Consider the following 13,407-nt stretch of genomic DNA (forward strand, 5'->3'; position numbering starts at 1 on the left):
TGTTATTGTTAGCATGATATATTAAGAGTTTCTTACGAATCGTGCTGCATTATTTCGGGTGGATTCCAACATGTTAGCAGGGTGAGTCAGAGTACTACGCCGCAGCTACATACTCTCAGAATAAAACACACTTCTGAAACGTGTAGTACCTCTGTGACCATTCCATGTCCAGCTTTCTCGGGGAAAAGTTTGAAAATATCGAAGGCATTCTTCTGATATGTAGTAAAATATTTCCTTTACAGTGTGTCAATCGATCGCATCGAAAAGGTAAGACTGCAATAGAATACAATGGGGAATGCTCTTGACGATAAGAAAAAAACGTGAATAGAAAAAAAAGAGACTGCCTTCGGCTGATCTGCAGATATATTGATCGTTGTAGTGAAATCTTGCATTATATGAAAAAATTTCTGTGTTAAACGGTTTCCCCTTCAAATATGCTTTTGTTCGGAATTGCTGGGCATGATCATGGTTGATCTCTTTTATCACCACATACTCACCCATGACGACCCTCTTTCTTCTCCTCTTTCCCTTCCCCGGAGCAGATTAGCAGGCCTAATATTCATCTTTCCTGCCGAACTCTCTAGGCGTTTAATCAGTAGACACTTATCTCTCTCTTGGTTTCCTGAAGTTTATATAAATCAATAATTATACTGGGCCAGCTTTCTGTTGTTATGTTGTCTGCATTACTATTTCAGTTTAGTTATGTTCCGCCTGTTATATTTGTCTACGTACTCTCGCTTCCCACAAGCCCGCATGTGAAAAAACTCGCACTACTTACTGTCACATGCCAATTTTGACAGAGCGCAAAAGTGCGGCTTAGCTGACTGCTATGCAGTGGCGTCTTCGTGATTATCAAAATCCTTATAATGCATTGCGATCGCCAGCATGTAATTCATTCTGTCCTGTCATATCGAAGCTTATGTTTAAATATTTGATAAAACTGAAATTCGATACAAACCCCGACGGGGCACCTGACAGGGTCGACATTACTTCTGATTGTATTCGATTTATTACAATTTTATTGTTTAATTTTGCCAAATGAACTTGAAGCTATGCCAGTATACCATTCGGCAAGCCAAGCTAGGAGAGTTTTAAAAGAAAAAGAAATGAACCCAGAACCGCGCCAAGGCCATTCAGAAAGTCTACCAACATGCTGTCGCCTTGTCTGTCGGAGAAAAATGTAATGTAAAGAAATGTAATAGGTAAACTGAAATCAGTTGTGTCGCGCTGGAGTGGCATGCCCTGAAGCCGTGGTGCGAATTCGGGTGAGAAATAATTTTCCGTTTTGTGGAGTAAATGCTGGAAGATATTACGTATTCCGACAACATAGCGAAGAATGCGCTCTGGCCATCAAATGATGTCTTCACCTTCATGCATGCTTCCATGTCCCATAGAGTTCTAAAGTCTTGAGAGTCCATTGAGTCGTCTTTGGGTTGAGCCTTCGCTTTTCCTGAGCTATGCAGAATTCAGTCATGCACTTGGTAGCGAAATGCCGGGAGTGTAATTTGAAAGGAGACATTGAGAACCATTGTGTTTTGTACTGGAACAATGTAATGTGTTTAACAATCTGACTGCAGTTCTGATTTCTGGGACAGTTCGAATGAGACAACCCGAAATTTTACAACAGTAGGCGTACAGGATTTGAACACATGAAACGCAATGCCATCAGGGCCGGAGACAGAGTTTTACTTTCATCTCAGATAATAGTTTGTGTTCACAATTCTACAATAAAGCTGGCTTTGTAGGAAAATCGTAGCTAACCACTCCTAAAGCCGGATTAGTGTCGGGGGTGCAGGAACTGATCTGAAAGAGGATTTTACAACACCTCGCCTATTCCACGCCATCAGGAATAAAGAGCTTTAGTAAATGTTAATTAGCTGAAGGCAGAGTGCGTTAAGATCTTCGCGCCAACTTACAATATTATTTACAATAAATTAGTTCCTTACAGTATATTCCTTACAACTTACATTATATTATTAAAAGTTCCTTACAACTTACAATATAATAGTTCCTACAGTAATAATACAATATTTTCAACCTGGTTACGGCAGAACAATTTATATCAGTTATACAGAACCTTAATAACAGCAATGACTGCGACATTGGTGGCATTCGAGTCAGGCCTTTCAAGCATATTGTAGCAGTTATTTCCCCTCTTCTTGCGAATATATTTAATTCGCCTTTACTACCGGTACATTTCCTGACAAAATGCAAACAGCCAAAGTAACGGTTCTGTATAAGAAAGGTGACCGTGACGTTTTGGGAAATTGTAGACCGATATCTATAATCCCTATCTTTTCGAAGGCTCTTGAAAAAGTGCTACATACAAGGTTGTCTCATTTTATTTACAAGCATAACCTTTTGTCTCCAAATCAATTTGGATTTTTTAAAAATAAATCAACCGAATTAGCGCTGCTCGAGCAAAGTGAATATATGCTAACATCGTTTCAAAATAAGGCCTTCGTGATTGGTGTCTTCGTAGACTTTTCGAAGGCATTTGATGTAGTCAACCACTGTATACTTCTAAAAAAACTAGAGTGTTATGGTATTCGAGGAAAGACCCCGACGCTTCTGAAATTATATCTATCGCGCAGAAAACAAGCTGTATGCATAGATAATATGAAATGTGAACTGAAACGTATTAGTTCTGGTCTCCCACAAGGCAGTATATTGGGATCATTACTTTTTAATAGGTATGTAAATGATATCTCTACCATCAACTCCGCTGCGATATTTATTATCTACGCTGATGACACAAGCATTTTTTTTTTGCTGGAAATGATGTTGATTTCCTTGTTCAGGAAAGCAATGACACCATGACTAAATTGCAAAAATGGTCTGAATCCAAATGTATACGTATAAATGATAAGAAAACACAAGCTGTTATTTTTCGTCCTAAAAATAAAGTGCTTTCTTCCTCCATCAGGATTACACTAGGCTCGCGGTGTACAGATTTGGTTGAACAATTCAATAGTCTAGGAGTAGTTATTTCTTCCAACATGACTGGGAATCACCACGTGCACCTTATAGCAACGAAGCTGGCTCAACTAACCGGGGTCATAAGTCGGCTGAGTTATGTTATTCCTAGAAAAATAAAGCTACTCCTCTATAATTTCCTTTTCTACTACTGTCTAACGTACTGCCACTTAGTGTGGGGCACAGCCACGGATAGCTGTCTTCAACGTGTCTGTATTCAGCAGAAAGATTTGCTTCGTTTTATTTACAATGCCCTCTGGGACTCGCCAAGCACGGATCTCTTTTTACAAAGTGGTGTGGTAAAAATTTACAACTTGTATAAATATCGTCTAAGCATACGGTTTTAACTTGAAACAGGTAGGAATGTAAACAATATACGTAGCCTTGCTGAATTAATGCCCGAGAAACCAGCTACACGACCAGGTATGCGGAGACTTGGGTGGTGCCGACTCCTCGAATAAATTCATGTAGAGAATGCCTACAATTCATTCTTCCTTCCCTGTTAAATACTTACGCATATAATAATTTTGTTCGTGAAAAAAATCTTTGCGTGGTATGTACGTAGAGATGTAGAATATGTTTATTCTTTTCCTTCGCTATCTGTGTTTATCGAGTGTGAATGTCGATTTAATATCGTATAGTGGTGTCTCACTTTATTTTGTAGTTTCAATATTGCATAATTGTTAATACGTTGACCAATTGCATTTCTTTTATAAGCCATGCTGTCAAGTCGCTGCCAAGCGAATGGGGCTGCGGCTTTGTCAAGCTCAGTCTTACAGCTTTTTCTGCGCCTTCGCTTTCTGCACCTTTTGAAGGCAGACATAAATTTGATTTGATATGATTTGAACTCGAGATTTTCGCGGTGATTGACAGGTGTCACTCGCCAGCCGCTTCTTACCCGTTTTCATGAGGGTCCCCGAACTTTTTCTCCCTTTCTAAGTGCCTGTGCTGCGCATCGTTTAAAAACAACCTTTTTACAGCCGTCATGTTAATTATGAAGAAAATCCGAAGTACCGAATATATTGTGTAATTACTGCCAATGCATCCCATACGCGCTGCTGTAGTCATCGACCCGTTCGCTCCATACCGCGTGGATTGTTTTGCAATCGAGCGTTCCTTCTCCTGCGCCCTTTCCCGTATCTGATATGAACAACGGAATATTTGATAACTGTCGCTGAAGGGCAGACGGCACACTCAGTCAGCTGTGAGAGAGACACTCGAACGTGGGGCACCTGTGAGTGGTCTCCAGCCATGGCACCCGCTAGCGCGCAGACAGTTTTCGGTTTCGGCACCGGTCTGGACTGGCGGCCGACGTGTTTCGTGAACCCGTTCCCGCCGAGCAGTGTGTGCAGTGTCTGTGGTCCCGTTCCCTCCTCGGCGGCCATGTTGGCCTGTCGCCACCTCCTCTGCCAGTCCTGCTACGACGGCGTCGGTGCCAAGCGCAGCCACTGCCCACTGGACAAAGAGCCATTCCAGGAGGATGACGTGGCGTGGACTGCCATCGGCAGGGAGAGTGTCCTCAACCGAAAGGTACGCTGCTGGAACGCTGAGCACGGCTGCGACAACGAGGGTGTGGCGTCCGCCATGTTGGAGCACTTTACCAACGCCTGCCAATTCCACGCCGTGAGCTGTCCCAGTTGCAGCGAGGAGGCCTTGCATCGAGACATTGCGGAACATCTGGAGTGCGACTGTGTGCCGTCCCGCCGACAGGAGCAACCGCTGGACGACAACTTTGCCAACGCCTTTATGGAAGTAAAAGAAGCGCTGGGGAAAATATTGGAAGGCAATGCTTCCGTGCGTAGGAAGCTGGATTCATTCGAGGACCGCCTTCGACCTGAGGCCGGTAGCACCTTTGCAACGCAGTCCACCAGTACAGCCGATACAGCGATAGTCGCACTGGAAAATAGTATTCCGGTGCTTAGGGCCCAGACCGAGGCCACTTTTCCTGAATACCGTGCAGTGCAAGCAGCGTTGAACAAACTCTCGGAAGAAAATGCCGTTCTGCATACCAAGCTAGACTTGCTGGAGGAACATCTCGACATGGAAAATGCGATGGCGACGTTGTCCACAATGGTGTCTGATGCCCTCAGTACCGCAGTGCTGAAAACTGCGGCTGTGTGCCGGGCGGAAACCGAGGCAGCATTAGATAAGCGCTGGGGTGAAGTCACTACGGAGATCAGACAAACGATGGCGGGAAACGTGCGGGCCGTGAAGGGGGTGATCATCCGGGAGTGTCAGCGGAACGTCCTGGGTCTGAATGCGAGCATCGTGGAAGCCTTGCGTGACGACCGCAGGCTCGCTGATGCCGGAGCTTCATCTTCGGAGACAGCCAAGAAGCTAACGGAGATAGTAGACGACGAAGTGAAAGCTATGGAACTTTTGGTTGTAGCGTCTCTCAATAGCACTAATGAATTCCTGAACAAATCCGTACCGTACGAATGGACCATAGAAGACTGGACTGAATTTTGCGCGAAAGCACCACTTTCTGCCCAGTATTTTACAGGTAACGATGGCCGACCTAGCTACCACTATGAGTACCTTATTGTACCCAGGTTATGCCTTAGTGACTCGAAGGTTTGGCTTCGTGTATATATGATCGAAGGCTTGTTCGACAGGTTCCTTAAGTGGCCCATGGAGAAAAAGATTAAGCTGCTTTTCATCAACCCTTGCGACAGCACAAGGGAACTGGCTATAGAGAGTGCAATTTCGCAGGAACTAACTAGACCTCTTGCCGAATATCGTAAGAAAGTTGTGTTTTTAGGACGGTCAGATAAGATACCTGTTCAGAAACTGGGCGAGCATGGCTTGATCGGTAGCCACAAACTCCGCCTGAGGCTCGAATTTATACCGTAGGTCTCTCCATTTTGTGTGTGGTGAACTAATACATTGACGTGCTGTTTCGTACGCTACTGTTTCACGTTAATAAATGGGTTCGATGGAAGCGCTTCAGAAAAATATTTATTTTTTTCGTCACAAAGGGCGGAACAAGCCGCCGCGGTGGCTGAGTGGTTATGGCGCTCGGCTGCTGGCCCGAAAGACGTGGGTTCGATCCCAGCCGCGGCGGTCGAATTTCGACGGAGGCAAAATTCTAGAGGCCCGTGTGCTGTGCGATGTCAGTGCACGTTAAAGAACCCCAGGCGGTCGAAATTTCCGGAGTCCTTCACTACGGCGTCTCTCATAGCCTGAGTTGCTTTGGGACGTTAAACCCCCATAAACCACGAACCAAACAATGCTTTCGACTTTTGCTGTCGCTTGCATCTAATGTGAACGTCGAAGAATGTTTGTGAAAACAGTAGCGAAGTTTTTTCCCGTTTGTTTAGCTTCTTCGGCGTGTGTTCTACATTTCCACCAATAAGCCACAGGCTATCCGTGAGTTTCAATCCGTGCACTTCAGTGCAGGCGGTGCCTTTCTTTTTCCGCTGCAATCAGGAAATTTAGTGTTCAGATAGGTGCGTATGTGGGGTTCAACTTTCCGCATCGCCATACGGGCTAGGAGGGACGCCGTGGTGGAAGTCTCCAGACTAAATTAGACCACCTGAGGTTCCATCAAAATTCCGCCACCGCGACCGCGGCATTCGTTCCCGCTACCTTGGGATGAGCAGCGGACCGCCAATGCCACAAAGCCGACGCGACGGTTCATGTTACGTGCGCAGTATATGGGTGAAATCCCCTTGCTCTTACCCACAGTTAGCCGTGGCTGATGATATGACTTCAGAGAGCACGCGATCTACGTGGTTGTACATATACTCATAAGCTTCCAACAGGAGCAGTGTTACTGAGTGGTGCTTCTCATTGCTCTGTAAACCATGCAAGCTACTGCAGCATAATGCGACTATTCTTGCATGAGGAGCTATTGTGTTACGCAGTGAATGTAGCTGGTTCTCAAATAATTCGCCTATTTCATGGCAGTCCCAATCACTTCACTGCAAACAGCGTTCTTCGGCGCTGCCTGAGACAGGTCGTTCCTACGCGTGTTGCACTAAAGCTCATATCAAAATAACCCCAACAAAGTGGTCGCCTTCTGATCGACGTGGAACAGTTTGCTGCGATTCCATCTACTGCAATTTATTAACGCAGTGGCATTAAAGGCCCCGTTCGGCGGGAAAGCCGGCGCCGGCGTTGTGACAAGAAAGTCCGGATTGGTTGACGGTGCCGTATCGTCGCACCAAAACCACATGACGTGACCATATAACCAATTTGATTTCTTCTTTAAGGGATCGCGTTTATCACCGAAGCGGTCAGTCAGTCATTATCAACACACGCAAAGAAAGACTTGAAGGGTCGTTTTTTTTGTGTGTGCTCAGTACCCTTTGTTCACTGATTCGTTTGATAGAACTCAAGGAGTAGAGACTGCACACTTTTCAAGTTCAGTTTTCATACTGACAACTGTGCGCCGGGCGCTATAGGGCTCCATGTCTAGAGTCTGACGGAAACCTGTCTGGTCGGAATGGTACATGACGAAAGGAGAAGATGCCGACCAAAAGAAAGGATGGGATGACGTTTCGGCTCCCCCAGGGGAGCTCCCGTGGGGGAGCCGAAACGTCATCCCATCCTTTCTTTTGGTCGGCGCCTTCTACTTTCGTCACGCGCTATAGGCTTACACAATACGCCGGGGACAGTAGGGAGCCATGTCTCTTCATTATAAGCTTCAGAGAGTTGGCTAAATGAATTACAAAACATGTGTCGTCGATGTACATGCGTATCAGAGGACAGGAGATGATAAAACAATGGACAGATGGGGCGTAGAAAGCTTCGCGACGAATAATCCTCGCTGTCGACCGATAGCATTGTTCTTTCCTACACCTCATCCAGTGTTTGTTCTCATAGCTACAATGTCTTTTTTTTCAGCGCTATCTTGCGAGGCATCGCGGAAAAAAAAATTGCAGTGACTTAACTTCGCTAACCCTCGAATTCAGCAAAAAGCAGGGACGCTTGCTAAGCGTCTGAGGCTCGTCCATGACAACTCCGCTACGCGCTCGGGACAGCCGTTATATTTATGTACCCACACGACCGCGTGGTTATGACTTGGTACCACATGGTCTTACGACACGCCCATCGGATATCATCATAGGCTTCCATCACCCCATCGGTTGTTCTTAAGATCAAAGATCAACCCAAAGATCAGAGGTCAACTAAAGGTCATGGGTCAAGGTCAGGGGTTAAGGGTTCGGCACTATAATTGTACCGCATATGGTCATACACGGCTAAAGCGGTTGAGCTGAAGGTCGTTCAGGGTCATTCTCCGGCCTACGCGACGACTGCTTTACCTGGCGTATATAGTGAATCTTTTCGCTTTAAATAAAAGAAAAAAAAGAGAAAGCAGTGTTTATCTCTGTACCTCGAGTAAAATTATTGCCGGAATATGGACAAGCTCTCACACCGACCAGTGACTGTGGGTCTTAGAAAAGGTCATTTTCACCCGTCTGATACTGTGCTTTCTACCAGGCTTACCCTGCTTGCAATGATTCGTCATGATTCTTCTAGAAGACAGAAACTTTTTAACAGCGAAGAGAGTTTTGATCCCCCCATGTCATGCGACCAGTGAACCTTTCATTTTTAGACGCGGGGAGAGGTGGCTCTAAGCGGCGCTGGCGCTTGTACCTCTTTAGGGATGGAGGAAGTCAGTAAGCTAAATCACAACACTTTGAGCGCCTTTCAAGTTTCCAGTCTTTTGAGGGGCATATGCCTGCCAGCGCAATTTTCACTGACCCAATTTTCTGCCCGCACTCTGCGGCAAACACTTCCATTTGCACTTTCCAGCAACAACTCTAAAAATAAAATCCGTGCAATCATCATAAGTGTTCATTGAATAGACGGCTGCGTAGCATATACAGAAGGGTTGAATAAGAGATGGGAATTATAACACGACATAAATCACCGCGTTTCACTATGAGTGCAAGCTGCTCATATTATCCAGGTGACCTTGGAAAGAATGTTGTCGTTGTTGTTGTTGTTGTCCTATCAAAAGATGGCACATACCCACACTAGGGGATCGGCCAAGAATCAGAGGCAGAGGTTGCTATTCACCCGTACTCGGTAAAACTAAAAGAAAAGCACGCGGGTGTGAAACACCGATGGATTCTAACTCAAGAAAGGCATGAACTGAAAAGGGATGAGTTTTTACGTGCAAAAAAATGTAGGTGTTAAATAAGAATAATTAATTACAAAATTAATAGTGGATAGAAAAGGAAATGTTGCAACACTTAACAAGACAGTCGATGAGATTGCAGAAAGAAATTTTAACAACGGTACAAACATCTGTGCATGTACCCAAGTGCGGTGGCGCCCAATGGTAGCAAGAGCGGGGTGCTCAAATTAGGGCTAAGATGCTGCAAGGGCTCGTCCAGAAACCTTCTTCTCAAGGAGGTGAAATGGCGACAATAGAGGCGATTTATTATTATTATTATTATTATTATTATTATTATTATTATTATTATTATTATTATTATTATTATTATTATTATTATTATTATTATTATTATTATCAATAGATCCAGGCTCACGGCAAAATGCCCAGAGGGGAAACAGCGCCAAACCAGACCTTCGAAGAAACGCACAGTTGAAAGTGGCTTACTGTAGGTTTCACCAACCGGGGGACGGGAGGCCTCCCGGGAGCGGATGCCCCCGCCGAGGCGCCTCCCCCGTACGCGAAGATTACAAACTGTTATCGCGGACTAAGTTGCACGTATCCCGCTCCTCACCCCGACCTGGACAGGGCGCAAGCCGCGGCACTCACACGCCTACTAACAAAGGCCATTCGTAGCCCCTACCGGTTATGTTTAATCACCAACGGTCAATATGACCCTGCATGCGCGCACTGTGGTGACGGGACGCATGCCACACAAGACCATATGTAATGGGAATGCGCTAGCAAGCCCGCTCCGACGACACTCTTGCCTGCCTCCTCGGCGGAGGAATGGGTCAAGCTGTTGGTCACTTAAAAAAACAACGCAGCTGGCCCTCATCACGAAAGCTCAAGAGTTCGCCCCCGGCTTGCTGCTACCCTGGGCTCGCACGAGCCCCAGCTAGTTCCTTCCATTTTGTGGCAATAAAGTTGTAACCACCACCTTATTGTAGTAGAACGCTACAGCGGTACCAACGCTTCTATTTTCGAATGGACGCTGGATTGAAAGCGGTTTGTTCCACCGAGAAGTGAGACAATTACTTAATAATAACTGCTTTTTTCTTGGGGGGGGGGGGAAGGAAATGGCGCATTATCTGTCTCATATATCGTTGGACACCTCAACCGCGCCGTAAGGGAAGGGAAGGGATAAAGGAGGGAGTGAAACAAGAAAGGAAGAAAGAGGTGCTGTAGTGGAGGGCTCCGGAATAATTTCGACCACCTGGCGATCTTTAACGTGCACTGACATCGCATAGCACACAGGCGCCTAAGCGTTTTTCCTCCATAAAAACGATAACTTCGCCGTTTCCTTTCTGGTGGTAGTGGTTTTTTATTAAAATAATAGTAAAAAGGAAGGAAAAGATCTTTGCTAGCCCCTGCATCTGCCATCAATACTTAAGCACCTGAGCTGGGGCGGCGGAAATAAAGGATAGCAGACAGAATTGAGAAATGAAATGAAAGAGGTGAGGGGAGAGGAAGAGAGGATAGGGGGACCGTTTCCTTTTTTCAAAAAATTTTTCGTAGCGGCATAGGGTCTCACCACTTTGCGAACTACAAGACATCGAACAGAAGCGGTCTGGAAGGGCGTTGCGGCAGCCTAATACTGCGCCATTGGAGATCCACCCTTATGTAGCGTTCCTAACGTCAAAATGAAAGCATTGAATCAACGCTGCGGCAACGGTGTTAAACCATAATATATTGCTCCTAACAGTTAAAAAATAAAGAAAACGTTGTCGCGTGGCGTTTCTTTGAAGCTGGCGTTGCTGTGGTAGGCAGCATTGTTGGGCCCAGCGGCGCCTCTTTCCCGAACACGAAGTAACGCCCATGTGCTGTGAAATTTCAGTGCTAGTTAAAGGTCCATCCGCCGTGGTGGCTGAGTGGTTAGGGCGCTCGGCTACTGATCCGGAGTTACCGGGTTCGAACCCAACCGCGGCGGCTGCGTTTTTATGGAGGAAAAACGCTAAGGCGCCCGTGTGCTGTGCGATGTCAGTGCACGTTAAAGATCCCCAGGTCATCGAAATTATTCCGGAGCCCTCCACTACGGCACCTATTTCTTCCTTTCTTATTTCACTCCCTCCTTTATCCCGTCCCTTAGAGCGCGGTTCAGGTGTCCAACGATATACGAGACAGATACTGCGACATTTCCTTTCCCCAAAAAAACCAATTGTAATATATAAAGGTCCCCTGATGGTCAAAATAAATCCGGAACCTTCCACTACTGGATTTCGTTCTTGCTTTCTTTTCGCAGTCCCTCCTTTATCCCTTCCCTTACGGCGCGGCTCAGGTTTCTGCCGAGATTTGAGACATACTGCACCATTTCCTTTCCCCAACAGCCAATTTTCAATTTTCATGGATTGGATTGTAAAAAATTTATTGCGTTGAGAACAGATTGCAGGAGACATACTAGATGGCCGCTAGCCCATGGCTAGCGGCGACCTCATTGGCTCGCTGGAATGCCCATACTTGAATCTTGGGATCCGACCTCACCAGCGCGGCGTCGCATCGCTCAGGAGAAGGGAGCTGTATCAACTCCGCCTGAAGCGGATGATTTGCGCAGTTTCACGGAATGTGGTCGTATGTGGCCTTTTCACCGCATTTATGTCAGTTTGGGTCGTACTGGCCGTGGGTCCTTGAGGGGAAGCACTGCCGGATTCAGAAGGGAGCGTGTTAGCAGTCGGCGCCAGGTAACTTCCTGCGCTTTTGTTTACAATTTGTGGGGAGGGGCATAAGCGCGCCTATCCAGTCTAAAGTGATTGGTGATGTCATGAAATGAGATCAATCCGTCCCTCGTGAAATTCGGGTCGGAGGGCGCGCTCACTGCCCGAATGCGATTGCCCATCCTCTTCGATGACATCCTTGCCACCTCTCTCGGCGAAGGAATGGGACAAGCTCTTGGCCAGTTTAAGAAAAGAACTCAGCTGGCCATCATCACGCGAGCTCAAGAGGCCGCGCCCCCGACTGGAGGCCACACTGCCTCGCACCAGCCCCAACTAATCAATTCCATTCTGTGGCAATAAAAGTGTAACCACCACCCTAATGTAGCACAACGCTACGGTGATACCAGCGCTTCTATTTTCGAACGGGCGCCGGTTTGAAAGCGGATTGTTCCACCGAGAAGCGAGACAATTACATCGCCGTTTCTTTTCTTCAAAACCAATTTTTCGTAGACCAGCGCTGCGGCATCAGGTCTCAGCGCTTTGCGAACTACACGACATTCGATCAGAAGCGCTGATGAAGAGTGTGCAGTAACGGAGTTCCATTATCATCTAGCGTTCCTGACATCAAAAAAAAAGGAAGAAAACGTTGTTTGGTTTGCTTTGAGGGGTTCAACGTCCCAAAACAACTCAGACCATGAGAGACGCCGTAGTGAAGGGCTCCGGAAATTTCGACCACCTGGGGTTATTTAGCGTGCTCTGACATCGCACAGTACACGGGCATCTAGAATTTCGCCTCCATTGAAATTCGATCGCCGCGACCGGGACCAAACCCGCGTCTGTCGGGTCAGCAGCCGAGCGCCGTAACCACTGGGCCAACGCGGCGGCTAAACTTTGTCACGTGGCGCTTCCTTCATGCTGGCGTTGCTGTGATAGGCAGCAGTGTTCGACCCAGCGTGGCCTCTTTCCCGAACACGAGGTACCGACAAGCGTTTAAGCTAAATATTTAAACTACACTTGCCGTTCGCGCTCATCAAGCGAAACGTGGCGACTGCATTGCCATTCTACTCGGCGCTCTGCCTGAATTCGATAGCCAGCATTAAACACAGGTTGAAGTCAAACGTGGCCGTCGTATAGGGGGGTACTGCAGTAACTTCGAACACACAGGGTTCTTTAAATAATTTCGCGTATACATCGAAACGGCGCCGTCGCTCTTAGACTTTGTTCCCACGTCCTCTGGCTAAGGCACCTAACGCCTAACCACGCTAGCACGTGGGAATAAAATGAATTAAACGGATGCATTAATAAATATATAGAGACATAGGTAAAAGCCAGAAATGTTGACAATTCGCTACACTTCTTTATTCGCCGCTTTCTGGTAGCTCAGTCATGTGGATGGATCTCTGAGCTGAAACCACGGACTTGCACAAAATGGGGAATGAATGCTAACAGCGCTCGTAACTTTTTCTCACTTTTTACGCCCGTGACCTTGGTATGCGCCTATGTATATTCCGAACTAGACCCTCTCGGCAAAGTAGCTTCTAGGACTACTTGGGTTTCGAAGCGGAGTCCCCCTCCACTTGTTGTCTTCGAGTTCCACAGCGCGCGTGTTCGAGACGCGCCGGGACTTTGCGTTCCCATAAGGTGAAGGGGTAA

The 13,407-nt window shown here is 46.6% G+C and overlaps 1 protein-coding gene across 1 annotated transcript; it reads left to right on the plus strand.

Moving 5' to 3' along the window:
• The first annotated feature begins 4,212 nt into the window (after window positions 1–4,212).
• On the plus strand, window positions 4,213–5,864 carry LOC144101069 (TNF receptor-associated factor 6-like). Its single transcript, XM_077634076.1, has one exon. The coding sequence runs from the start codon at window positions 4,228–4,230 to the stop codon at window positions 5,827–5,829; it is 1,602 nt and encodes a 533-aa protein (XP_077490202.1). The 5' UTR covers window positions 4,213–4,227; the 3' UTR covers window positions 5,830–5,864.
• Window positions 5,865–13,407: the final 7,543 nt, after the last annotated feature.

The sequence above is a fragment of the Amblyomma americanum genome, chromosome 8 (assembly GCF_052857255.1).
Source record: "Amblyomma americanum isolate KBUSLIRL-KWMA chromosome 8, ASM5285725v1, whole genome shotgun sequence".
Classification (NCBI taxonomy): domain Eukaryota; kingdom Metazoa; phylum Arthropoda; class Arachnida; order Ixodida; family Ixodidae; genus Amblyomma; species Amblyomma americanum.

Bases quoted from the DNA above. Each gene is read 5' to 3' on its own strand.
- LOC144101069 (XM_077634076.1), top strand. From the start codon at position 4,228: ATGGCACCCGCTAGCGCGCAGACAGTTTTCGGTTTCGGCACCGGTCTG.